At 27.0% G+C, this 26428-nt stretch overlaps 2 protein-coding genes across 9 annotated transcripts in view; one reads left to right on the forward strand and one right to left on the reverse strand.

Annotated features, from left to right (window-relative positions):
• Positions 1 to 2441: 2441 nt before the first annotated feature.
• On the forward strand, positions 2442 to 3758 carry LOC118065303 (huntingtin-interacting protein K). The gene is made up of 3 exons (XM_035080504.1): positions 2442 to 2783; positions 3031 to 3138; positions 3353 to 3758. Exons 1-3 carry the CDS (start codon positions 2631 to 2633, stop codon positions 3446 to 3448), a joined length of 357 nt encoding a protein of 118 aa, XP_034936395.1. The 5' UTR covers positions 2442 to 2630; the 3' UTR covers positions 3449 to 3758.
• Positions 3759 to 4124: 366 nt separating this feature from the next.
• rdx (BTB/POZ and MATH domain-containing protein rdx) overlaps positions 4125 to 26428 on the reverse strand; it is an 87947-nt gene continuing 65643 nt past the window's right edge. For 6 of the 8 annotated variants that reach the window (XM_035080502.1, XM_035080496.1, XM_035080503.1 and 3 more), the window contains 7 exons: positions 14673 to 14817; positions 10259 to 10380; positions 9610 to 9761; positions 9384 to 9523; positions 9123 to 9300; positions 8658 to 8979; positions 4125 to 6727 (listed from right to left, as the gene is read on the reverse strand). In XM_035080502.1, coding sequence (XP_034936393.1) covers positions 6583 to 6727; positions 8658 to 8979; positions 9123 to 9300; positions 9384 to 9523; positions 9610 to 9761; positions 10259 to 10380; positions 14673 to 14817 — 1204 coding nt within the window. In that variant the 3' untranslated portion in view covers positions 4125 to 6582. The remainder of the gene's footprint in view (positions 6728 to 8657; positions 8980 to 9122; positions 9301 to 9383; positions 9524 to 9609; positions 9762 to 10258; positions 10381 to 14672; positions 14818 to 26428) is intronic. The other 2 variants (XM_035080498.1, XM_035080500.1) reach the window with 1 other exon arrangement.

Genomic DNA, 26428 nt, shown 5'->3' on the forward strand with positions numbered 1-26428 from the left:
AATTAATAAATAGATGAAAAGTAATCTTATAATAATTACAACAATTACTGTTGTACTTTTAAATACGTGGAGCTGCTACACTTACCAAATATTTATACCTGTATAACTTTTAACAGGTGCAAAATAATAAAAAACTTTGCATGGATGAAATGTTCCATTTTTAATTCTGCACATTTTGAGCCCAAAATCGGGCTGATCGGTGCATTTGAACCAAAATGGGAATGATTTAAATAATTCATTGTTTATAAAAATAATGAAAAAATCAATGAAAAAAAAAAATTTTTCTCTAAAAATGAAATTCAATATCTCCTTTTTCTAAATAAATCGCCAAAAAGTAATATTTCTAACATTTAGTATTTTTTATTAATTTCCTTAGACGCGACTGAAGCTTTTGTCAATAGTGAAGCTTCAGTCGCGAATAACTTTTTATCTATCTTAGATATGTTCAGTGCTTTTTTTTTATTAAAATTACATTCTGAACAACTTTTATTTAAAACATTTTTTCATATCTATCATAGAAATCGAGAAATTCGCGAGGGGGGCGGGTTTTCGCGATTTACTCCCTCCCTATGTGTGCCAAGCATTTTTGACCTGCACTATCGTATTCCTCGCGGAATTTCCAATCTAGTCATCTATAAATCACTACTTTGGCCGGAGCGAATCATATTTATCCCATTTCCCTCATTTGATTGGACTATACAATTATCCTAAGGACACAGAAATATGACATTTTGCGTTTGTTAATGTATTCATAGCCTCTCATCCTCAATGAGTCTAAACCTCTTTGACCTTGACTCAAGCCACCCCACAAAATAAAGAAATTCATAAAAATTGATAAACGACTTAAAATGATTTTTTTTGTCATTGATTAACGTGTGAGACTAAATAATTTGTGGCTTAGCGCTACGTTACGAAAAGAAATTCTTTCGATCGTATTATAAGTAAAGCACGTGCAACATAGGCGTCAAACGCCATAGTTGTAGACAGTATTTTTTTTTTGTAATTCGAACTAAATCACGGTTATTTTTGATCATTAATTATTGTACAATAAATAATTTATTCATCATAATTAAATACATAATATTAAATAATTTATTGCTGAGCGCTGAGTTTGGAGATGAACTTTTAACAGTAAAAGAGTCTGACTGCAGAAGCTCGAGATATTGAAATATGCAACAATAATTGTTGTAATTATAAGAAAATTATAATTACCTCTATGGATTTTTTATTGTTCAATTAATAATTTATCTATCATCATCAAAGATATGATATTAGATAGTTTATAGCTAATAGTCCAGTCAAACGAGGGAAATGAGATAATTTTGGTTTGCTGCGGCCAAATTAATGATTTATAGATGACTGGATCGGAAATTTTGCGAGAAACACAATGGTGTAGGTTAAAATTGTTTGGCACGCATAGGGGGGAAGTAAATCGCGAAAAAAAAATTTTAGCATGAGTACTTCGTATACTTAATTTAAGTATATAATATACTTGCAGTGAAGAATTGATATACTTGAATCAAGTAACAAGTATTTTTTTATTAATAAAAAAGGATTCATAATGTGAGAACATGGTGTTTAAAGTGTAAAACAGCATTATACTTAGCATAAGTACGCTTTATACGGGATCTCCGTATAAAATACACTTGTGGTAAGTAAGGAAGATTCTCAGTGTAAGAAAACTATATTATCAACTGAAGTAAACTTTGTAATCTTCTTCTATTATCTACCTACTTGAGATAAACAAAATACATTGGCTCACATTATACTGATTCCAAGTAGAAAGACTACTTAAATACAAGTACTTTATTTTCATAAAACTTGTATACTTTTTACTTCTTCAACCGCTTGTAGTCTACTCAGGAGTGGTATATTCTGTATTTAGACTAAGTTTTTTTTTTTATTCATTTTAAAACGAAGTTTTACTGATTCCAGGTACTTTCTTTACCTGCCTTCCGAAACTTTTTTACCTATCACTTTTATACTGGGGACAAGTAAATTGTATAATTCGCCACCGGAAAAAATTTCTGTCAGTGTATAGAAAATCACACAGCATTTATGTCCGGTACTGTATAATGGCGTAGAATTCCTCAAAACAGAGTCTGGTAAGACGACGCCATATTGCTCGAGTCCTGCCTAAATTCCTATAAGAACTTAAGGAATTTTAGTCCTGCCGGACTCTATCTTGCCAGACTATATAAAGCGATAATTTACAATAAAACGTAAATTAATTTATCAAACTTTAATAATTGTTTTCGCAAAAACTATCAATTTGCGAATATAAGTTTCCAAATAAGATTGTTGTTTTTTTTTTTTTACATGTTATATATCCGGCTCCGCCATAAATAATCGGATATCCCGCACATGCAATTCACTATACCAGAGAAAAGAGATAATATATAGAAGAACCATCCCAATGAGAGCTGTTGAACGGTAATTTTTTCCTGCTGTTACATGGCTGGGGATACAAAGCAAATGCTAAAATGCCATATGTATCTCCAAGAATTCGTCCAACGGATTCCTATGCGGTGGTTCTTCTATATTATTTCTTTTCTCTGACTATACCCACTTATGTATAGCTGATACCACTATGTATAGTTAAATTGCTATATTTTGTTTATTGATATAACATGGCGGATGAAGATATAAATTGTGATTCTGATGGAGTTCAGAAAGAAAAATTACAGAAAAAAGTCGCAAAATATGATAGTGGAGCAGCAGATTTAGAAAGAGTGACAGATTATGCTGAAGAAAAAGAAATATCTTCATCTGGATTTTCTTGTGTAAGTATAGTAATCTATTGGCAAGTATACATGTGTGTGCTCCAATTTCTTCATTAATTTTCATCTTAATTGTTAAAAAAACATTCAATTTGTTATGTTATAATTTTAATTATTATTGAAAAAAGCTCTAAATAGTTAAGAGTTTGCAAAATCAAAAATGTAGTTCATTACTCCTCAAATAGCTTTAAGTATATTTTCATTCAATTTCTAAATTCCATTTGCTTTGTTAAAATTATAAAATTTACAGGCACTTACGATAATTGGTGATAAACGTAATAAAGAACAAGCTGAAAAAAAAGCGAAGGAAAAGGAATTATTAAAAGTTTCTATAAAAAAAGAAGATGTTGATTTGATTGTGAGTAAACTTTGATTGATTTAAAATTTTTGGAAATTAATATCCATTCTATCACAATAAAGAAGTTTTCAAATTAAAATGAACTTGACAATTGTTTTGCTCCATTATTTATATAATGTTAAAAAATATTATGTCATATTTATTATAAAATTAAATAATAGCATTATGATATACTAAAATTTATTAATAATTTAAATACATTTAAATTTTTTAGATGAAAGAAATGGAAATCAATCGACAGTTGGCAGAAAGAACACTCAGAGAACACAGAGGAAATGTTGTCGATGCACTTGTTACATTAACTAATTAGTAGTCGCAATTTAGCACCGACAATTTTTATCAACAAAATTTATTTAAATTCTCTTATATCTTATTCAAAAGCTATTTGAAATATAGATATTAATAAGAAATGTAAATATTAATTTATACAAATGGATGATAATAACACTAACAGTATGATATCTATTTAAAAACTTTATCATAATTTTGATTACCGAACGAACACCATCACAAACTTACCAAATTAATAAAGAAATATAATTAAAATTTGCAAAAATATTTTCTTCATGATTTTAAATCGAATGAAATGAAATTGAAAATTTTCAATCAAAGGGAAATGAAAAATTGAATTTCCTAAAAATTGTATAACTATCTCAAATGTTAAAACATTAAACCTTATTTTTTGAAAAATGGCAATGTTTAATTTTATTTTATTCCATCTAAAATTTTGGTATAAATATTGTTTTAAATTTTATTATTTTATTTACTCATAGTGACGGCTCAAATTTTGACTTATGTTTATTTAGAATAATACATACTAATTATTTTTCTTAAATTTAAATACTATTTTACACCATATCTGTACGAAAAGTTTGATGAGTATCTGCAGCAACAGTCTAGTGAAAAAATATCTTTAATTAAATCTAATATATATATAATTAATCTGTAATTATTTAAGGGTAATAAATAATTTTAAAGACATAAAATTATATAATGAAAATGTAATTTATTTGATGTGGTGCAATGACTTAAAATAAATGGAAAAAATGAACATTTATATGAGCTGGGATTAATGAACAGTTCTTTTGTTACTTCCAATTCACATTGTTTTATCGTACGCTATAAAATGTTATATTGAAAATGAAAATTTCTGCTTATAAATGCAACATATAGTGGAAGTGTAAATAATAACGTACGATATGACAATAAAAAAGGTTGTCGCAAAAGTGCTGATATTTATGATGAGGTAACGCTTGTCTTACTTGTACTTAATTTATCAAATTATCCAGTCATACGCTCATATATCCTTACTACAGATTAATTTTTTATGAATAATATTACATATACGGTCATTCGATCAATATTAGCCTTTTTTTTTTTTAGAAAAAAATCATATATTATTAAAAATTTTTGTGTTCGACAGTCCCAAATATGTTTTTATCTAAACATTGTGTTTATTTATTACTAGTAATAACAGAACTTCACTTAAATAAATACCAAAAGCTTGCACCTCAATAGTCTTTACTTTTTTCTTTTTTATTTCCCCTTTTTTGATAAAAATAATTTCTGCAGAATAACAAATTATTTACACTTGTATCTTTCATTTTTTAATCAATATAAAGTGTCTATTGAGAAGCATGAATTTGACCATTTTCAGTCTAAAACAATAAAAATTGATAAGTATTGTCATGAAATATAATTACTTGATGAAAAAATAACTGTTAAATTTCAATTTTTTATCATTATTGTACATGGCAAAATATCTATAACATCGATGATTATTAATGAATTATAAATTCATCTAACTCTTATAACTTCGGGACTGACCGAACTGAGTAGTTAAATAATTAGGCAACTGGCTGCAGGATCGACATTGGAATTTATATCTGGATCTTGGGAATAGAGATACAGTTGCAATAATTACATTGGACTTATCACAGAACATGTATGGCATTAATCATCTTCGTCATTAATGTAAATGGTATGTAATTAAATGTAAAACTAGGTTAGAGGATCGGGAAGCCAGTACACTACTAAATGACATTTATTGTTTTATTTCTCGGTTGCCCATAACTCAGTTCATTCACCACATACTTTTTGTTTCGTCATTTTTCAATAATTTTTTTTTGTGATTGAAGAATTAGTTACACAAAAACGGTTAATATTCCATTCTATAATTGACTAACTTTTATTTATACAATTCATTTAATTTGTTTCACGCATTATTTCTAACAATACGTTACTTATTTGTTTTTATATTTTTTAGCATTTTAATTTTATTGCAATCAATCGACATTTCCTGCATGTTTCGTATGATAAAATTTTTTCCTTAGAATAAACATAAAAACGAAATTTATAAATTATGGACAACCCTATAATTTTATTGTTCTTTTCTCAATAATGAGTAATAATCGAAGCTATCACTTTAATCAACTATGAAATAGTCCAAAAAATATAACTATAAGAGAGAAAACAAAACAAACTGTGCCATTAATTGAAAGGGGAAGAATTGAAAAGAAATAATTTATTGGTGGATTATATTTTGCAGACAAAAAATGTACAAAAATAAAAGGGGCACATATCGCGTAGCATTAAGAGTAATCATAGTCATAGTTGTATTGTATTAAGAGAAAGAGATCATAAAAAACATTAACTAGAATCATTTTCCCTTTTCTGGAAGAGTTTGATGTTTTCATTATGTCAAAAATTACTACCAATAATAAACAAAGTATCTGGGTTCCCCGGTTTACTTTATGTTTAATTATATTTATCTCCATTTTTTCAGTACCGGAGGGATATCGGATTCCTGACAAAAAAACATGTTTTAATCGTCTGGCCGACGTCTTATCACAACTTCTACATATCGGTACGTGGCAACATGATGAACCTTGAATTGTTTTGGCTCTCTTGCTTTTAGTACTAATTCTTCCTAAATCACGTTAATTTGTGTTGAATTCGTTGTCACGTAGGCTTGAGCAGTTGATCTTACTACTTGAAGCCGAAGACATTAAACATTCGCGCGTATGGGATATAGGTATTGTTCCTTAAAGGTGAATGAGGTGGGATTTTGTATGATTTTTCTTTTTCTTTAATCTCTCCGTAAAGAACTTTTGTGACATGTTGCACGCTAGTTTTGACACTACCGACACTCACTGAACACAACACTCTGGCGTTTTTACACCTTTAATTTCCTAACTGGCCATGAATATTCTTTTCACGTACCATTAATTACTTTTTAAGCCCTTAACAGCTGACTAATAATTGTTACAATTATTATTATCATCCTTTAAAAAAAATGATAACTCTGAGTGGAACAGATGGGTGTCGCACTAAGAAGTATTCATTTAACACTACTCAATGTCACTGTACACAAAAAAGTCAAGAGGGATGCAGGTGGGGCGGGGAGGACACAGTAGTTGTGCCCGGTATCAACGGTGATTGCTTTCAGCTTTGTTTCACACGCTTCCGAGGTGGCCCAATCGGCGGTATTTGTTGAGTTGCAAGGGCACGAAACGCCTCCGCTATTAAATGTGGATGTGAATTCACCATCGATTTAAAACCCGCCGTATCCATCACGTCTGTTGCATGACTAAAAGAAAAAAAATATCCATTAATTATATAACAAAAATACAATTTGAATAACAATAAACTTTGATAAACTAATCAATCTATTTCTAAACAAATGTTTGTATAATTTGAAACTTCCTAAATAGACAAACATGATTATCATGAAATTAATGTTTCTACTAATTAAACAGCAATTTACTTTAATTAACTTTTGTATTGCTGTTTTAGTGATAAACGTTTTTTAACCTATTAAATATAAACTTAATAATAAATTTAATGGATTTTATCTCATTATTAAAGCTCTATTATTGAATTATACTATTGTAATAATAATAACTAGTTGCAAATACATGTCGATCATATTTCAGTCTATGCGATACAAATATAACGTTAATGAATTGCAAAAATTTCGTAAACTTTTTATCAATATTACGTAAACGTTTTTAGTCATTATTTATAATTAATTTTACATAAATTCCACCAAAAATTAAATACTCAGGAAAAATATAATATTCTGTTATTCTAGGATTCAAAGGTGACACAAATTTTGAACAGAATGAAAATTAGACTGATTTAAAAGATTACCATGCTGCTTAGTAAACACGAGAATGTTGCGTGCAAAAAATATGATAATGTATTACTTGAATTGTTTAACCAGTTAAAAATGAGTCTTATAATTGTTAAACATTTCTCGATTGTTGACTAATATCACGACTCGGTTACATGAATTTTCAAGAAAGATTCATTAGGAAAATCATGAAATGTACCATACTAATGATTTTTACTGAAATTTTCTTTTTGTCCAATAAATCATAGAAAAGAATTGATTTTGTCAAGTTTTTTGGTGAAAAAATTAATATTCTCATTATGACATTTATACAGAACATCGCTCTATAACAGCGAGTACACTAATTTCATATGAACATAACAATATATTAACTATAGTTCCTATATTCCATTAACTTTTTGACATTTTACTGTTGATGATTTTGTAATCTTTGAATGAAAGTCAATAAAAGTTTCGCTTGTTAAAAATGTTAATTTTATTCACTTTTTCTAAAAAAAAAATTTTTTTAATGAACCTTTACCACAAAAACTTCTGTTTTGACAAATAAAAATTTTCTTCCTCAGTTAGATTACAATGCAAGATTTCTCGAATTTCATGATCCATATAAATATAATTCAGCAATTGCAATTATAAAGCTTCATAAAAACAATGTATATTTGTAGAATTTATCATTACAACATTAACAATATGATAATCTGTGCAGTACAGTACTATATTCTTAATAACATCTTCAAAATGATCTTTTTATGTTAAAAAATATAAGAGTATTCATTTGAAATTATTGTATATATATATATATATATATATATATATATATATATATATATATATATATATATATCTATTGATTTATTTGTAAAAAATGTAGTGATGATCATTACACTTTTTTTTAAAAGTGAAACATGACAATTTGTCAACCAAATCTTGTTGTTCAGTACTATTATACTGTTACTATTATTTTTTAATTATGAAATCACACGAGCTTTAACAGTAATAAAATTTTTATTCAAGCTTGTTTTTTCTCTTTCATTACGAAGTAAATATCAAATTGATTTTTTTCACTGAAATATTAATTAAAATATATTCTTTCCATTAATAAACTGTTATTTTTTCAATTTCAATATTAATAAAGTGATTAAGCTTACTATTTTCCGAAATGATGAATAAAGAATAAAAATATAAGAATATTACAGTTGATAAAATTTAGAAATTCATTAGACTGCCAAAATATTGTATAAAATGAATCAATGACTTGATGATTAAATAATATATCTTTGAGATATTTTTTTATATAGTACTGTACAGGAACTGTACTTGATTAGATGAGTGATACAACAGAATGCATACAATTCTGTACAGTATTTGAATACAGAAAAAAACTTACGTGTTTATAAAATCTATAGCTTGCGCCTTCAATTGATCGGCACTATGAAGATCGGCAAGTATAAGAATGTCTGCCGCATTCTCAATAGCTAGACTTGTACATAATGCTTCCTCACACATAACTTTAAGCCTCTCAAGGGCATATTTGTCCGCTGCAGCCAATAAATCGTCCGCCATCTTCTCAAGATTTGCCGCTTTACCCGTATAAATAAACCGCAACATTTCTCTTAGTACTTCATGATCGACATCTGTTATGTCTACACGATTTTGTTTACGTTCTTCCATTTCGTGTTCAAACATCGCTGAAAAAACCGGACTTCGAGCTGCAATAATTGATAAGGAATCCTTTTTAGTATTTATCGAGTAAATATACACACACATGAATTTTTTCATTATTAAATAAATATTATTGTTAATAAATATAATTAGAATATACATTAAATAAAAAAAACTGAATATATTTTACCTGCTAAAATGGCTTTGTGCGCTTGAAACTCTCTCCCACAAACCGTCAGCGTTACATCACTGAATTTTTGGCTTTCAAAGAGAAGTCCGAGGTCGTCAGGCAGTCGACATTCGGGTACTTTAAATTGTATTGTGTTACTTTGTCCAGAAACATTTACACTATCAGCTACTACACTAACCTGTATGTCGTGTACAAAAATAATAATAAAATGAATGAATGTCTTTTTTTTATTAACATAAAATAATAGCAAGAATAACATACAAAGGTATATACCTCACAGAATATCGTGAGTTTATCATCAGGTAATAATCCATTAGCTTCATCTAACAAAAAGTCTCTTCTTATGAACTTTTTGAAGCCCCAGTCCTTACCTTGGACAAACCTATAGGCTCGTTGGCTCTCTAAAAAATATTAAATCATATGTTTTTTTTAATCAATTATAATCCATTCTTTTATTAAAAAAAATATATTTAAAACTTCTACTGACCCATAGCTTTGGTTTCTTCTCTTTTGGCATTAAGAATAGAAAATTTGAACTTTGCTCTGACTTCTGATTTATTGCATGACACAAGAAGTAAGTAAAGTGATAAGTAATCCTTGCTTTCTTCATCTAAACCTTTAGGATTTACTCGAAGACACCTTGTTTATTGAAAAGAAAAATATATTCCTTATTAGTTTACTTTCTAATGTATCGAACTATTTTTTATTGAAATAAAATGATTGCGGGTCATATTAATTATAAAAAATTACAATAAAATGAGTAAACATAAATTAATAATATATACTAATTTAAAGAAATCATTTTTATCACAACGTATTTGATAAATTACTGTGCAATGAGCATTGATTATTACATATTGATTCAAAATTTAAATAATACATTAATTGATATAACTTGTATAAAAGTAGATTTTTTATAAAGATATTTTAAAATAGTTATTTTTGAAATAAAATTGACTCTTAAAATTTCAAATATTTAAATCTATTTAATTTTAAATTATTTATAATTTAAAAATGATTACAATATTATTTTAGTGTGGAAGGGTGTAAATTTTTTCTGCATGAAATATAATTTTCAATGTTAGAGTTTGTTTGTATTTGTTAATCCATTTTAATTTAATAAAATATCTGGTTACCATTTGAGTTTATCATTTGCCCCAGCTGAAAATGTTGATGACTTGAGAACTTCTCCCATTTCTTCACGGCAAAAACTAAAGTTGTTTATCGTCCACATGTAGCTGAATTTGACCACCTTTACCTGTGCACATAAAACCTTCAAATGCAACAACACGTCAGAATTGACTCCGTACAGACTAAAGTTAACTTAACAATTATCTATTTCCAAAAATTTAAAACGTTATTTAATAATTATTAACAAGTAATACAAATGTCTTTATGCTATTGAATTTAGAAATGGTATATGGTCCAAATATTTCAGAATATATATGTCTCTTTACAGTGATCCAAGTATTTTATCGTCAAAAATGTGTGCTCAAAGTTTAATCAATGTGGCATTTAAAAGTATTTTATAAATTATTTTTTATCATTTCATCAATTAAATATTTTTAAATTATAAAATATTGGATTATTGCATAAGTCTATTCAGAAATCAAACATTATTTTTATAAATATTTTTCTGAATATACGACCTTCCTTTGTTGATTAGGCAGAGCACCAATTTCCTGATAATAAAAATGTTTACTTTTTGACTGAAACAATATGGTCAGGTTCTCTTCAATATCTTCAGAATTCTCAAATTGGCTATAGCAAAACTTATGCAACAACCCAATATCGACAAAATTCTTTTAGTTTTTAATCTCAAGAAATATCAAAAAAATTAAATTTTAATAATGGATGACTATGAAATACTTGCGATTGTGTGTTAAGAACATTTAAACGTTTGAAATGCTTTTACATAGGTCAACTTGTTAAATTATGATATAAGTGTAACGGTAAATGCGACATTCCTTCGATAACAATAAATGTAATTATTGTTCCTTAGTCTGCAAATGTTATCTACAAATTACAATGAATACAACGTGTTCTTGACGTTTGAATAAAGTATCGCTGAAGCTACTGATTTAACTTCAATAACTCCAATTATAATTAAAATTGAATAAATGCCTCTAGCAATTGTAGATAAAACAAAATTCACAATAGGTACGATACCTTAAATACAGCAAAAAAACACTATGACAAAAAACGTGATGAATACTTTATTTAACAGAAATAGAGATAGGGAAAAAAAGACAATGTAAACGATTTGAACAGGTTCGCTAAAAGTCAACAATCTCGAATATCAGATGTATGGATCTTTTGAAGAACAGTGCCAAATTTATCTGTCAAGTTCCTATTGTGATAGATTGATCACTACTTTCAATCGAAATGCAATTAATTATTAAATGATAGTTGCCATTGCTCAACACTTGTTCATTCGTTGTTGAAACAAAAATTATTTACGGAAATTACTAATTTACTGAAATTATTAAAACTGTACCTCATAAACAATAATTTATCAATATAATTTAATGGAAAGTTAATAAAAAAAATTAACAAAACACTTTATATTTTTAGTGACTATGAAAATTATAGAATTGGTGAAGATAAAATAAATGTGCAGATCAATATAGATGACTTTATCAACACTTGATTTGTATGTTTTATAAAACAAAAATATTATGTCAATTTGTTGAAATAAAACAGGTTGTTTGGAAGAAGATTTAGAATTACAAAGATAAAAAGCAAAAAGTAAGAAGCTAGGGGTTCTATGCTCCGGTCGACGCCCTATGAGTGTCGTTCAACTCTTACTCGTCACCGCTCCCACCAATCGGCCTTGAATCATCCTCTCGTATCCGTCTACAGAGGCTCTGAGACCAGGTTTAAACACCAGACATGTAATGTACTAACTTCCGGTTTCAGGACTTGATAAAATACTCAAAGAATTCGATAGGAAACCATAAAAAAGACGTTGATTATTTTAAAAATGTTTGCCAAGTTAAAAATTAATTTTTGATAAGAGGATTTATTAATTGACAGTTAATAAGATTAATTTATAGTTAATTATTACAATTTTTTTCGTTAACAAAATAACGAAAAAAAACTGATAACAGCAGAATTATTATCCATAAGAAAGATACTAAAAGTAAAAAAAAGTTACAATAGGACAGGTAAATTTTTTTCAGTAATAATAAAAATTTGTTTCATTTTAGTCTATCCACAAAACGTTTTCTTATGTTGAACAGGAGTTTTCTTTTTAAAGAGCAAGAGAAATCACATTACCTCTGATGTGTCACCTTAGATTCTTGATAATGAATATCTATTGTTTTACAGAACCATGAAATAAGAGTAGTCCATCACTGTAATATTCAGAAGTGTACTATTTTTTTCTATGATAAATTTTTGAAGATTAGGATAAAATCATCAATTTCAAAATGATATTTATAACCATCAAATCTCACTTACATATCAAAAATCTTTTTTTCAGAGTATTGGTAATACACACTTCTGCAACTTTACGTATTTACAAGCGCCTAGGTTATTGTCCGACAGCAAAACTGATGTTTAGTGTTATACGAAAACGTTTATACTAGTGAAGTTACGTATTCTTCTCATGGAAGAATAAGATCTCATAAGATACATATTATTCAGATTCACATGAGCTTGTCTTCATTGGAAAAGAGACACATTAAAAATCATGAATTTTCTCAAGATTATTGATTAGCAAAAATTCAGGAGAATTGAAATATCGTAGTCAAAAAGAATGAAAAGATAAAGCATACAATAGAAATAACATAATATCAAAATGATATTATAAAAATCAAGTGAAATCTTACACAAAAAAGATAAATCGAATTTTTTCCATAATTTTATCTGTATAATTGAATGGCATCATCTTCTTTTCAAAATGAAACTTTTTTATCCATTTATTTCAGCAAATTATTTAAACAAATGCAATTGATAAATGAAAAAACACAACCAAATTTTTTTTAGCTGTATCATTAATCCAATAGTTGGTTTGATGGCATCTGCTACAGATTCGGCGTGGATTTTCATTGATTTATCACAACCTATTCAAATTTATTTACATACAATAGGGAAAATTGTATTTTTTTTCGTACTTCACAGAAGATAAAATCATGAAATAACTTGAATTCTAGTAAACTTTATTGAAAACAGCAGTATTGAAATAGATAAATATAAGCTAAGGATTTTTGTATAATATTTATTAGTTTATTATACCTCATCAAATAAAAAATATAAATTTAAAAATATCTTGGGTATTTAAAATATTTTTAGATTATATTTCTTGTACAAATAGGAACAAATTAATTTCAAAAATTCCCTAAGCATAAAAAAGAATATTTTAACTCAATGCCAAAAAAATATTTTCAATTAAAATTGATAAGAAAAGTCTGTAAAGTCTAAGTATTTATCTTAAGTAACTCAATTTAAAAAAAATAAATTGTACGAGTGAAATGTAATTTTTAAGCTGGAACATGAAACATGTTCACTAAGATGTTGAAATCAAGTAATGGAATGAAGAGGATGTCTTTTATTAGCAGGTCATTCACTTGGCAAGAGAGTTGATAGTAAAAATAGATTAGGGTGCAGTAGTAGTTTTCAATATGTACTCTGTCAAACTGAAATCCCCAACTTTTTTGATTTTAAAAATCATTAATGAAATAGCATGCAATTAGCTAAGTGTACTGTTAGATTAGTTGTAGAGTTATTCGTTTTTAGCTCTATCTCATAAGTTCTGAATTTTTTACTTCCTAACTCGGCAATTAATTTTTGTCTGTCAGTTCGTTATTTGGCAATACGAATACTTTAATTTTTCAAGTAAGTATTTTAAAATGGTTTTTAATGAAAAGATAAAAAAAATGGTTGAATATTCAATACATAATACAATGATAGCTGTTTTTATTTTTACTACACAAAACGAAAAATTTAATAAAAATTACCCTATCCTGTAGAATAAATTTTTCTGTTTGTGCAGCTTACTACTATTACTCTTTGCGACAATGTAAGTTTTATTTAACCTTCTTTCTGTCTAAACAAATACATGTATACACCCTTTAATAATGAATCACTGAAAATCACTACCGAACAGTGTATATTCACTGATTTACGTTTATAAAACTATCAGTATTTGAATTAGTGCTATTATTATTACTACAATCAATCAATTTTCAATGATTCATTAGTAGTGAATATTAATAAATGGGTATTTTCCTTTTTTTATAAATTTCTAACAATTGATTTCAAAGACCTCAGATTTAAAGAAGATATTTTTGTAGATTTATCTTTCCTATGTAAACTTGAAGTTTATTTGTTGTTCTCTCATGTAAACATAACTTACCTATAATGAAGAAATGACCGATCATTCGAATTAGAATATAAATATTGATATTCACATTTCATTTTTTATGAAAGTCGATGACTTTTTTTGTAACTGTAAGAGCTTCAGACATCTTTGACGAATTTAACTTCACAAGATGTATTCAAAATTTATTCCAAAGTTTTTAAAAGTCTGCGAAGAGCTTGACGTACCTGCGTATAACACCAATTCTCTGCAACTGGAGTGTTTACTTCAAGTGGTGGTGGGCTTGGTACACGGCTTACCGCCATACTACTACTGCTGTGTAAGTTTGAGCTGACTCGCGATGTTTGAGGCGCACAGTCGCTCACCGCAAGTCTGAAAAATGATAAATAAATAACATTTAAAACATCTATTATTTTCAATAATTATTCCAAGTGATTTCAATCAAATTATTTCATTAATATAATTTTAAACTTTTAGGCAAAATTATGTCTGGATTAATATTTAATGTCGTTAATCTCCAACTGAAATGTCATTAATAGATGATGAACTTTTTTCAATATAATTAAACATCTTGCACCTTATTTATAAGATTAAATTAATTGGATTAAACGATATAATACTTGAAATATTAATGTTGAATGATTTTTTCATCTGTTATGTAAAAATGCTTTATGGTTGAAAAATAATAGTAAATGTCAGTATAGTTAATATTTGATGCGAATATCAGAAAAAATGAAAAATAAGGGAGAACATGAGAGGAAAGAAGAAGAGGAAGAGGGTGGTATGCAGGGCACGCGATAGTGCACACGTGTGCCAAGTACGGAACTATAACACACCTCAGAACAATATGAAAGTACGTTAGCCCCTTAGGTTCATCGGACTCGTTTACGCTCCAACAATTAAGTAGTTACTGCAAATTTTTACATCCTTTTGAAAGGATTTATTTTCAATTTTGTAATTTAACATATGTATTTAATGTATAACTAGTTAGATAAAATAATAACTAAAAGATCGAGAATCAAATTATAAATTAATTTGAATACTTTATTGCCATTTTTGACAATAATTAATAATGTTGTTTGTGTGAAAGATATTTGGCTTCAGATGTTGAAAAATTATTGAATAAATTAAATAGATAAGATTAAGACCTCGAAGTCACGTGTCTCACATGCAAACAGAAACTCAACTACAGCAACTAGAGTGTCAGGGAGTGCATTAGCCCCAGGGTCATCGGACTTGCGCTCAAACTACTACAATACCAATTTTAAAACATTCACTTTCTTATTCTACTTTACTCATTTGTTTTGATATTTTTTCATTGTTCGTTACGGTTGTCTGATCGTATTTCCTTGACAAAACTAAAAATAAGGAAGTACAAGAAGAATGATTATTTATTTTCAAGAAATTCTTCAGAGAGTGTGAAAATATATAGATAGAGATACAAAAATATGAAATCGTGAAAACATCGATTTCTTGATGTTGCAGAGAGAAACTGGAAAAGAAGTTTCAATTCGGAATCCATTCAACCGTTTCAATCGATAAAAGGAATGCAAAGGACTCAGTTAAGTGTAAATTAATGGAAGAATGTGTAAAGAACGAGCATCAATTGATTGCATTTCTACTAAGTAACGAAATATTAAGGAATAACAAATATGTGAAAATTCAATTCCAATAATGTTTAAACAATGAGTTTTGAATTAGTTAATTATAATGAACAATAATTATTTTCATCCATACGGAATATTTCTAAATCACAAGAACCATTTCAAGGGTCTTTCAAATGTTTTATAAGAAATATTCAAATCTTTTTATTGAAAAAAACTAGAGGATTAATCACATTGTTAAACAATCTATTGTGTTGATAAGAAAATGCAATTTAATAATACATTTAATTGTTGACTACATAAAAAATCACTTCTCATGCAACAAAATTTTCAATTGGCCATTTTGTGAAAAATTGACAAGAATAAAATGTAATCATAACAAAGAAAAATAATAATCAAATTTCTACTGAAAAAATTAAATGTGTTGTAAATTATCTATGAGGTTGAGACTTTATCAAGAATTACTGTCTCTAGAGATGATTTATTTCGTCGAAATTTATTAAAGAAAATGATTGCATGATATTTGCTTAGAATTTATTTCATAAGAAAAAGTTTGTAATCGAGAAAAGTTATTGCAATATTATTTATATGTCGTCCTTATATTCTGCTGGCTCGTGACGACTTTCACTTACACGCCATCCACCCACGTATAAGTCTCATATTAGATACTTGGGAAGAGTGTGAGAGTCATTAGAGAAAGAGGTTATGCATAAAGCAAAAAGAGTGAGCTGAAGAAAGAAAAAGTTATAGAATAAGTAATATGTAAGTCTAGTGAAAACTTTGGTATACTGAGAAAATTTTTTATTCAAAATTACTCGATGCGGGTAATTTCCGCCAAAATGTAAGAGTTGAATTTACCTAGCAGTCAAGTAAAGCAGCTAAAACTTATTTTGAGTAACTTATTCAAGACAAATTTGTGGTTAAATTTATTTTTACATTTTTGTACTAAGTTTATATTTTCATAGAATTTAACTGAAAAATGTAGAGATAAAGTAAACCACAAACCTCCTTTGGATTACCTCTGGAGAATACAGTATGATTTAAAATTAAAAAATACATACGTATTTTGAACGTAGAGTATATAAGATTTAGCCTCAAGGTAGTATTTGGTTAACTCGTATTCAAAATAATTTTATAATGAAATTTTGTTTCATTTCAAGTTAAAATTTATAAATTTGTAATTATAAGTCATATTGGCTATTTAATTGATAAAAAATGGCGAAATAATAGAAATTGCAGAGGTGGTTTCGACAAAATGTTCAAAGGGAAAGTATAACGGATTGATGATAATGAGGAAGTCAAGAGAAAACTACGTAGTCAACAACGAAACTTTGTAATTATTGTGATTGCTGTTACATATCAGTCTTACGAAATTGAATAAAAATAGTTGTTATTATTCTATCTCAATTTATTTGGAAATTAGCTTTCACACTGTAAAAGAAATAAAGATGTGAAAATAATACCGTTTTCCTCTGATAAACTATCTCATAATATAGCTGCAGGGACTATCCAGATAGTTGATTAACGATATCTGAAATCATTTCTGTGGTAGGATACCTTTTGCAGCTATTTTTAATTTTATTTTTCTTTATATTGTTTGGAAATTGGATTAATAACATTGTAAACTTTGACAGTAAGAATTTTTTTTTATGATAATAAATGCAATCTATGTCAAATAAAATTAGAATTATAATTTTATGATCAAAAGTGAGGTTATGAACGTATGAAATCACTGGTTTAAATACCTTCGACAAAAATATTTGTTTGACAATTCTTTCTTTGATACTAAAAATTCAATACTACATTAAACATTTTCATTGCATAAAAGAAAAAAGAAAAATGTTTATTCAATTCAATTTAAATTACATAAAAAAACAGGTTTTTTAATATTCAATAGTTTAAAGTTTGATAATTGATTCGTAGAACACCTATGTCGAAAGAGATGAATATTGTTAACTAAAAAAGTGCAAAAATTAATATGCAATTGAGAAGCGTGGATGAAAAACAGACATTTGTGAATACATTTATTATTTTAGTTTTATACAAAAAAAGTGAAAACTATAAAAATGAAATAAATAACTAAGGTTAAAAGTATTTTTTGGTTACATCCAGGGCCAGCATTCAATTGATGTCTGATAAAAATATTTTTGTTCGTGATGATGAATTATATTTATTTTTCTTATCATAAGGATAAAATTTATGAGAATAACATTCGTTGATGAAAGTTGAAGTTTTTGAAATATTCATAATAATTAATTATTGATTTGATCCAACTCTCTTTTAAAATTACATGAATTTAAGTTTTATATGACCGATGTAACAACCTAAAATTTATTTGAAGAATAGAATTCATGTATTTTTAACCCTTCGATTCCATCGCTAGCTAGTAAGAGTTTCTCTCATCACGTTAATAATGGTGGTTGTGCAATTTAAACACATTCGAATGTACTTCGTTTATTTTCATACACTATACACATTCAGTAATATCACTAAAAATTCGAAATTCCTTCACACGTGATTGAAATACACACAAATAATGTGTATAGCACATGTATAACAGTATTATGCAAGTAATACACACTAAATGAATGAGTTTCACACGTGTGTGAATCATCTCGGAATTGAAATGATATATTTATAATGCAGTTGAAAGATATTTTGTAGTTTATAATACTAGAAATGTATAAATATAATTTTTTTTTAAATTATACTTTTAATAATGAAATTTTCACGCTTAAATTTTCATAAACCAAATGTGTGAAAGATATTTTCATCATAATATGAATGATTTTGAATCGAATAACAATGTAACTAGAAGGTTAATTCAAAATATAACAAAAGTCTGTAGAAAAACATCATTTTTAAAATGATACTCTCAAGATCATTATTAATAAATTAAAAACAAGAAAAAAACTAAATCATCGATCATTTCAGTAAAGATAATAAAATTTTAAGAGACTGTCTTATACAACGATTAAATAAGAGTTAAATGCTAAATTAAAAGTGTCTTACAGTAAACATATCTACACGTGTTCAATGTTAAACTCCATAAACGAACTACAGATTTTGTACACGAAGTGTATTAGGAACGAAACAAGGCTCTATAGTTTGTGTATAACAATTTAGCGCACCTCCGATTTAAATGTAGGTTTATTTTCTACATTCATTGTTAAATTTTAAAAGCTCACACACTGAAACTAACATTAAAAAACGAAATAATTATTTTTTCAACAATCTCGAACATAAACTTTATATTTAATAGAAGGATCCTTTTTTATTCTATTATTACCAATTTTGTAGAACCCTTTTGGAGCACCCATTAAATCTGCTATCTAATTTACAAAAAACTATGTTATTTAATATTTATAAAAATAAAATTCCTTCAATCTTATTTTAGAAATATTAATTCACTCACAATTAATTTTAATCAACATGATAATTTTCACTAAACTACTCCCCTATTTTGTTGCGAAAATATTGGGTAAAAATAAAATTAAGTAAGTAAAAACGAACAAGAAATATAGTGACTAAGAAATCAATTAAGTAGTTCAAATATTTAGATCACAAATATCAAGAACAGTATAACAGTTCAGTGGAATTTTATGACACTAAAATATCTGTGGTAAACGTAAAAAACACGACAATTATAATAACGAAAATGAATCGATCAGACCCTGAGGGCTACAAGAATTAAAATGTCTAATTCTTTGATCTTAATCGAACTCAATTATACATAAATATGTATATATATATATACACATTATTTTTATTCCTTGGTTTCTTTTCGTGCTTATCTAGCCTATCTATTCTAATGATTTACATAGGTATGATTAAAATCAACCTAGAATACCAACAATTGACAATCGAATGATATCCACTGCTGTAACTACAAACATGTGTCAAGGTTAACTATTATAATTATATAAAAATACCATACAATAGTACAAACAAAAATAATCGACCTTAAATTCTATTTCCATGATAGCAGTATAAATTGCATTTATATATATTTACTTTAAATATGTAATCATTCTTTTTTAGCAAATTTTATGATGGCTAAGATTCTTAGTTGACTCTGGTTTCTTGTTGGTGATCGATGAGTCGAGGTTCGCAGGAAAGTCAGTAGTATAGCTTATGAACAGAGAGTCAAGGCTAGTTGGCTTTGTTGAAGCAAATGTGATAAGACAAAGGCTAACTCTCTTCAAGGGTAAACACTAGCCTAAGCATGAAGCTAAAATCGTTAGTTTCTTTTTGTTCGAGTTGTACACATAAAAAAAATTCTTTTTTCAAAGTTTTAATAGTTATGTCATGTTGAAATTATTCTCATGTTGAAATTTTCCAAGTACTACCAATAAATATTTGGCAATGAGTTAAAAATTACTACTTAAACATTGAATCAGAAAAACTGTGTAATTGAAAATGTTTCAATTTGAAATAATATTTTATAAATTAATTATGAATATATTATTTAAAGTGGGTTGAAATGTTTAGTGATATAATAACATGACTGTCTGATCTTATCGAATATTTAGATTGATAAAAAGTACATGAATTAAATACATGTGTCTACGTCTCATGGAAATCAATGATTAATCGGAAGAAAAATTTTATTATTTTTTTAATAAATTCGTTAATACGAATCAGTCTAAAGTAAAAATAAAATACCACCGAAATCTTTACATTCTAATTGAAAAACACAACAGTAATTTCTTGAATTAAAGTAACTTCATCATGTAATGATGGAATTTATTCAACTGAAATAAAAATTTTTAATAAAATAATTATTATATTTACAGAAAGTTTCAACTTTAACCCTTAACTGAGCGTGTGAGTAATTGGGACATCACTGGGCGCGTGGGGTGTTTCATCAACATTTTTTTTTTCACAATAAATTTCTTTAACCACTCCTTTCACAATTTCAATCTTAAAAAATGACAATATTTTAAAATTGAATTAATTATAAATATTTTAAAGAAAAGTTGGCTGAAGACTCGGGACTTTTTTCAGTTTTTAAACATTAATAATTTAAATAATAATGATTGAAAACGCGTGAAACTAAATTATATCGCTTTGAAAACGGTTAGTTTGAAGATACTGAAGACGGCAGCACGTAAAAAAATTTTTTTGTCTCTCTGAGAAAAATTCATTTTGTTTTCAAGACAAGTCAGTCATTTAAGGACTCCTTGGAATGTGAGTCTTATACAGGAAAGTAAGACCCTTAATAAAACAAAAGTAAACCAAATTTTATATTATTTTTAAGTAAATTATTACTTGAGATAATTATGACGATGGTGTGCAATTCACAAAAAAGACGATATCTCTATTATAACTCATGTGCCTACATACATAATTGTTAATACATTTATATTTTATTGTTTGATATTTCATTCATTGAAACAATTGAAGTTTAGAGAGCTGTTGACCTGAGTTTAGGCATAAATCTCAATTTTAGCTCTTTTACGTGACTTTTTGCTGAACAAAAGAATTAATTTTAAGTGCAAGATAATTTTTCTCTGAAGCACAGTAAAATTTTAAAGAAAACAGATTGAAGTTTCCATATGAGAAATTTTACTGTGTTGTACACGGAAATAATTTTTTTACTAATCACAAGTCAAGTAAATTTGATTATTTACGAAATGTTGCGGTAAAATAATTACTCACGAAAGTTTAACTATAATAATTAGTGAAAAAAAATTCTCTTTGTTATACTGTAATTTTTTTCTGAGTAGGTGTTAATATTTTCCCTCTTACTTTATAACAATTCCTTTCTCGGAGGGTAAAGTTTACTCTGTCTGTGCAGTGTACCTGAGTTACTCTAAATTGCATCATATACATATTCACATTTATAATTTGACAATTTTCAATCAATGATTTCTTTATATAACTGCAGGAAATTGTTGCTTTCTAAGTGTATTTTTATTTTAATTTGTAATAATAATAATATTATTTTATGAATACTTTTGACTCTCTATAATCCGCCAGCTGATAAGAGTATAGCTACTTACTTGAGTGTATAACCTCTATCATAATCGTTAAGATTTCAGCAACATTTTATGGAATTTTTCAATAAAAAGTGTAAGATTATTACTAATAACCAATTGAAATTGTTTAAACTATAAATGAAATTTAAAATAGACTCAAGCCGTGCTACTGTACATTTTATAACAAATTTAATAGTCCACAATGGGCTATTATATTTGTAATAAAGTTAAATCTTTACATAACCAGTAAATAATAAATATCTGTTTGATTTTTTTGGATTTATTATGATCATAGTTTTTCATGACTTGGCAGTTTATCAACTGATTGAAAAAAAAATCTATTAGCTTCTAAATTTGATATACTATTAGATGAAATTGATATAGTGGTCCTTATTTACAGAACTTTTTCAACATTTAAGAAGAAAAGTTATGACGAATTATTATGACTAGTGACTGTTTAATAACAATGCTATATAGTTAATAATAATATAATGTTCAGTTAGCTCAACAATAGAATTATTTCTACGTAATCAATGAAATTAATGTGTAATTATCAATTAAATTAGAGAAATTTAATCCTTTTTTAAGACATCTATGTTACTAAAGAGGTTAGTGATGAAAGAAACAATGAAATGTGAATATCAAATATACTACCCGAGTCAGAATTTTACTCTTATTTTGCCGCTGAACCCCCTAAAAAAATTTATTTTTGCCGCTGAACCTGCTTACTATACTTTATTTAAAATAAAAATTTATGTCTTCATCCAGAATATCTACGCGTTTTCCATAATTATTATGAATGTATTAATGAAATCTATATTATTAAATTAGTTTTATCCACATTCGACGTTAAAAATTATTTGTAGTGATTTAAAATAATTTCTAATAGTTAGTAATGGTGAGGAAATATTTTCTATAATATTTAATTGTTTATAACAATACATTATTATAGTTAATATGATTATTTTATTACTACCGAGTACAGAATGTTTTTATAAACTATTTTTAATAGTATTCAGTTTTCTTGATTAATATTTATTAAAAAAAAAAAATTATTGAGTTACTTTCAGTAATCAGTGATTATTAATTGCAACTTTTAAATATTTTTTAAATTATTTTGTATATTTCAATTAATTTTTCATTATAAGATTGAGTTACAATTAATAGTATTTCATTTATAATATTAATTATTGTGGATTTAAATAAGTAGAAAAAAAAAAAATTTTTAATTCGACACAACGCAGTGGATGCATGGACCTGGACTCGATCTCTCGACGTTAAGCAAAATTTCTCGTGTACAGAACTTGGATGGGTGACCGCCTGGAACACCAACGATTTTTCTCTACTTCCTGCTGCACCCCCTGAATGAAAAAATCCCACTGAACCTCCTGAATTTTTTTTTACGCTAAACCCTTTGAAATTATTTTCCCGCTGAAGTCCCTGAATTTGTTAGAAATATTATGCCGCTGAAGGTGCTGAATCGGGAATTATGAAGGGGTTTCAGCGGCAAAATATAAAAATATTTTGTATTACTTTTCTTATACGAAAAAATAATTTTTTCCCGCTGATGCTCCCGACTGTCAGGAGGTTCAGCGGCAAAATAAGAGTAAAATTCTGACTCGGGTAAATTCTAATACATCTCATATTCGAAAGTTGAATCTCTTACAGCATATATCTAGTTCAGATTCTAATGACAGTCATGTGATTTATCAACTACATAATAAAACTCGATAAATATTATTACATTTATAGATATCAATGTTATGAATAATTTTTACTCTTTTAAATGGCGAATTTATTTTTAGGCATTAAATACATTGATAGATTTATGTATTCAAAGGAAAAAACGATTTCCACGTGAATGATTTTACTGTATTTTTATAATCTTGAAAACGTTTCCATAATACCAGCAAATTATTTTCATGGCAAGGGATTATTATCGTTTATTTTAAACATACACTTTTTTAAATGTCTAGGATTAATTTTAACTAGATTTAAATCAAAATAATAAAACAATTAATTTCAATTGATTAATAGATTTCGTTCAGCTGAATAATAATCGTTAAATAAATTGCATTTGATGCACAATGTATTATTTTCATTAAATATTACTATTTAAATTAAATTAAACTAATTAACTATTAAATTTTATACACAGCCAAGCACACACAGTTTACATAATTTCATTACACACGTGGCTTATCATGCAGCAAATTTTTTATGAATATGACGTAGATTTATGTAGCTGAGATCAAAAAAATCCATTAATGATTACATGTAAATACTCATAAGCTTGTAATTTCTAATTAAAATTAGGCTCTTCTCTCCCATATTATGGTTTAAATATTAATCTTCTTTATATGTGAATTAAAACATAAGTTATTAAATTATTGAATAAAATACCTAAGCGCTACATCCATAAAATGTCCATTTTTCATAGAGTTAGGATTTTCAGTAAAACTATTTTAATTACTTTGATTTGCATTCCAAGCCTGTCTACAATTGCATTGTACAAAATGATTTTGAATTAGTTCAATAAACTACGAATTATGAAAAAATATTCAATTTACCTAAAAATCTCACTTTAGCCTATTATTTAAGATACATAATTAATTTTGATCTTTTTGAAAATGAGAATAAAATCAGGTTCAAACGTATAAGTTGAAATCTGTTTGAATTTTCATTGGAATATTTATGTTTCAAAAGAATTAGGTTGAAATTTGATTTTTCTCTTCGACTCGAATACACAAAAACTTTCATTGTAGTCATGTGATATCATTTTTTTTTAATCTAAACTTATTTAGTAATCAATATGACTTTTATCATTCATCACATGACCACTATAAAATCTGCGTATGAAATAAGTTTAATTCAAAAATTCTTCAAACTGAATAAGCCGATTTTGAAATAGTTTCACTATATTTATTTAATAATGTCAATTCAAAAGAACGAGACCTCACTCCGATATTGGCATATATGCTATTTGGCCTACAAATTTCGAGATTCAAAGAAAGTATTTTCATTGATGTATTCACATTCTTAGACAATTATTACCAATTCTAATGACATTTTATTCATTATATTTTATTTTATATTATATTTTATTTTTTTTATTAATATTTTTAAATTTTATTTTTTTTAAACTTAATGCAGGCTACGAATTCTAAGAATAAATTAGCTTAAGAATTAACAAAAGGGTAGATAAAATAATAATGTCATGTAAAAGAAAAAGAGGTCGAAGTGAGCACAATTGATCTAATTATTAATTCTAATAAGAGCCTCATGGATCATCATCGTCAGTACATAAAGGACTCGCAAATTGGCCGTGAGTTCCAAGGTCGTCTGGTATCCCACGTTTCAGGGGCACTGGCCCCGTTCAACCATTCAGCCAATGCAGCTAAACAACTAAAGAAAAAAGTAACTAAATGAAAGAAAATAACACCAAAAACGTGCTTTGCCCATGAATAATTTTCTTCGGGGATTAAATCCTAAGAAGCATTTAAAAAAATAATTTAAGGTCGAATGTTTTTTTATTGCAAAGAAGAAACATTTGTGTATTTTATATATTATACCTAACTAATGGAATTGGTTAAAAGACCTTTTTCTGTTATTTTCTCGTACATGCTTATTAGTTTGGAGTTTTTAAGTTGTTAAAGTTATATCTGTAATAGAAAGTTAGTTTTTTATATTTATGTTAAAAAAAGAAAATGAAAATATTTGAATAATTTTAGATGCTCACTAAAATTTCACTTTGACAATAATTTTATTATTTTATAATTTTCATTTTAAATTGAATTGTGATAAAATAAAAAGTAACTTTTTTATGCTCATCCTCAAAAATCATTTGAGGAATACAAAAGAACTTAAACATAATTGTACAGAGTTTTAAAGTAGATAAAATTCACACGTGTTGCCACTAACATTTTTTCCAGATGGCTGTTCATAAAGTTCATAATACTCATTGGAGTAATAAGCAAAGGAAAATATAAAATGCACTGATTTATGTGAGTATTGTCAAAAAGAATTAGAAAAAAGATAACGATGAAAAACGAAAATAATAATTTAAAAACCCGTCGAATGTATAAGATGAGAAATTTATGATCTGGGAAATACGATAGACGGCACTGTACCCTTGAAACGAAGGTTGCCACGAGCGAGGACACAGCTTACCCTCCTCTACTCTGTGTCCCTTTCGTACAGCTTTTTACTTTGCTTAACATCAGCAATCGATTGACTTTCATGCTAGTTCAGTTTGATAATTTTAACATTACAATAAAAATTCAGAAAAAGCTTATAAATTTTACAGAAATAAATAAGAAAAGAATGTCGAAAGGAAACTCTTAATTAAAGAGAAAATATTTTCAAGAAAAAGATGATATAGCTAACTGAAGATATTGA

The sequence above is a fragment of the Chelonus insularis genome, unplaced genomic scaffold (assembly GCF_013357705.1).
Source record: "Chelonus insularis isolate UGA/USDA-ARS -01 unplaced genomic scaffold, ASM1335770v1 contig_294_pilon, whole genome shotgun sequence".
In the NCBI taxonomy this organism is placed as follows: domain Eukaryota; kingdom Metazoa; phylum Arthropoda; class Insecta; order Hymenoptera; family Braconidae; genus Chelonus; species Chelonus insularis.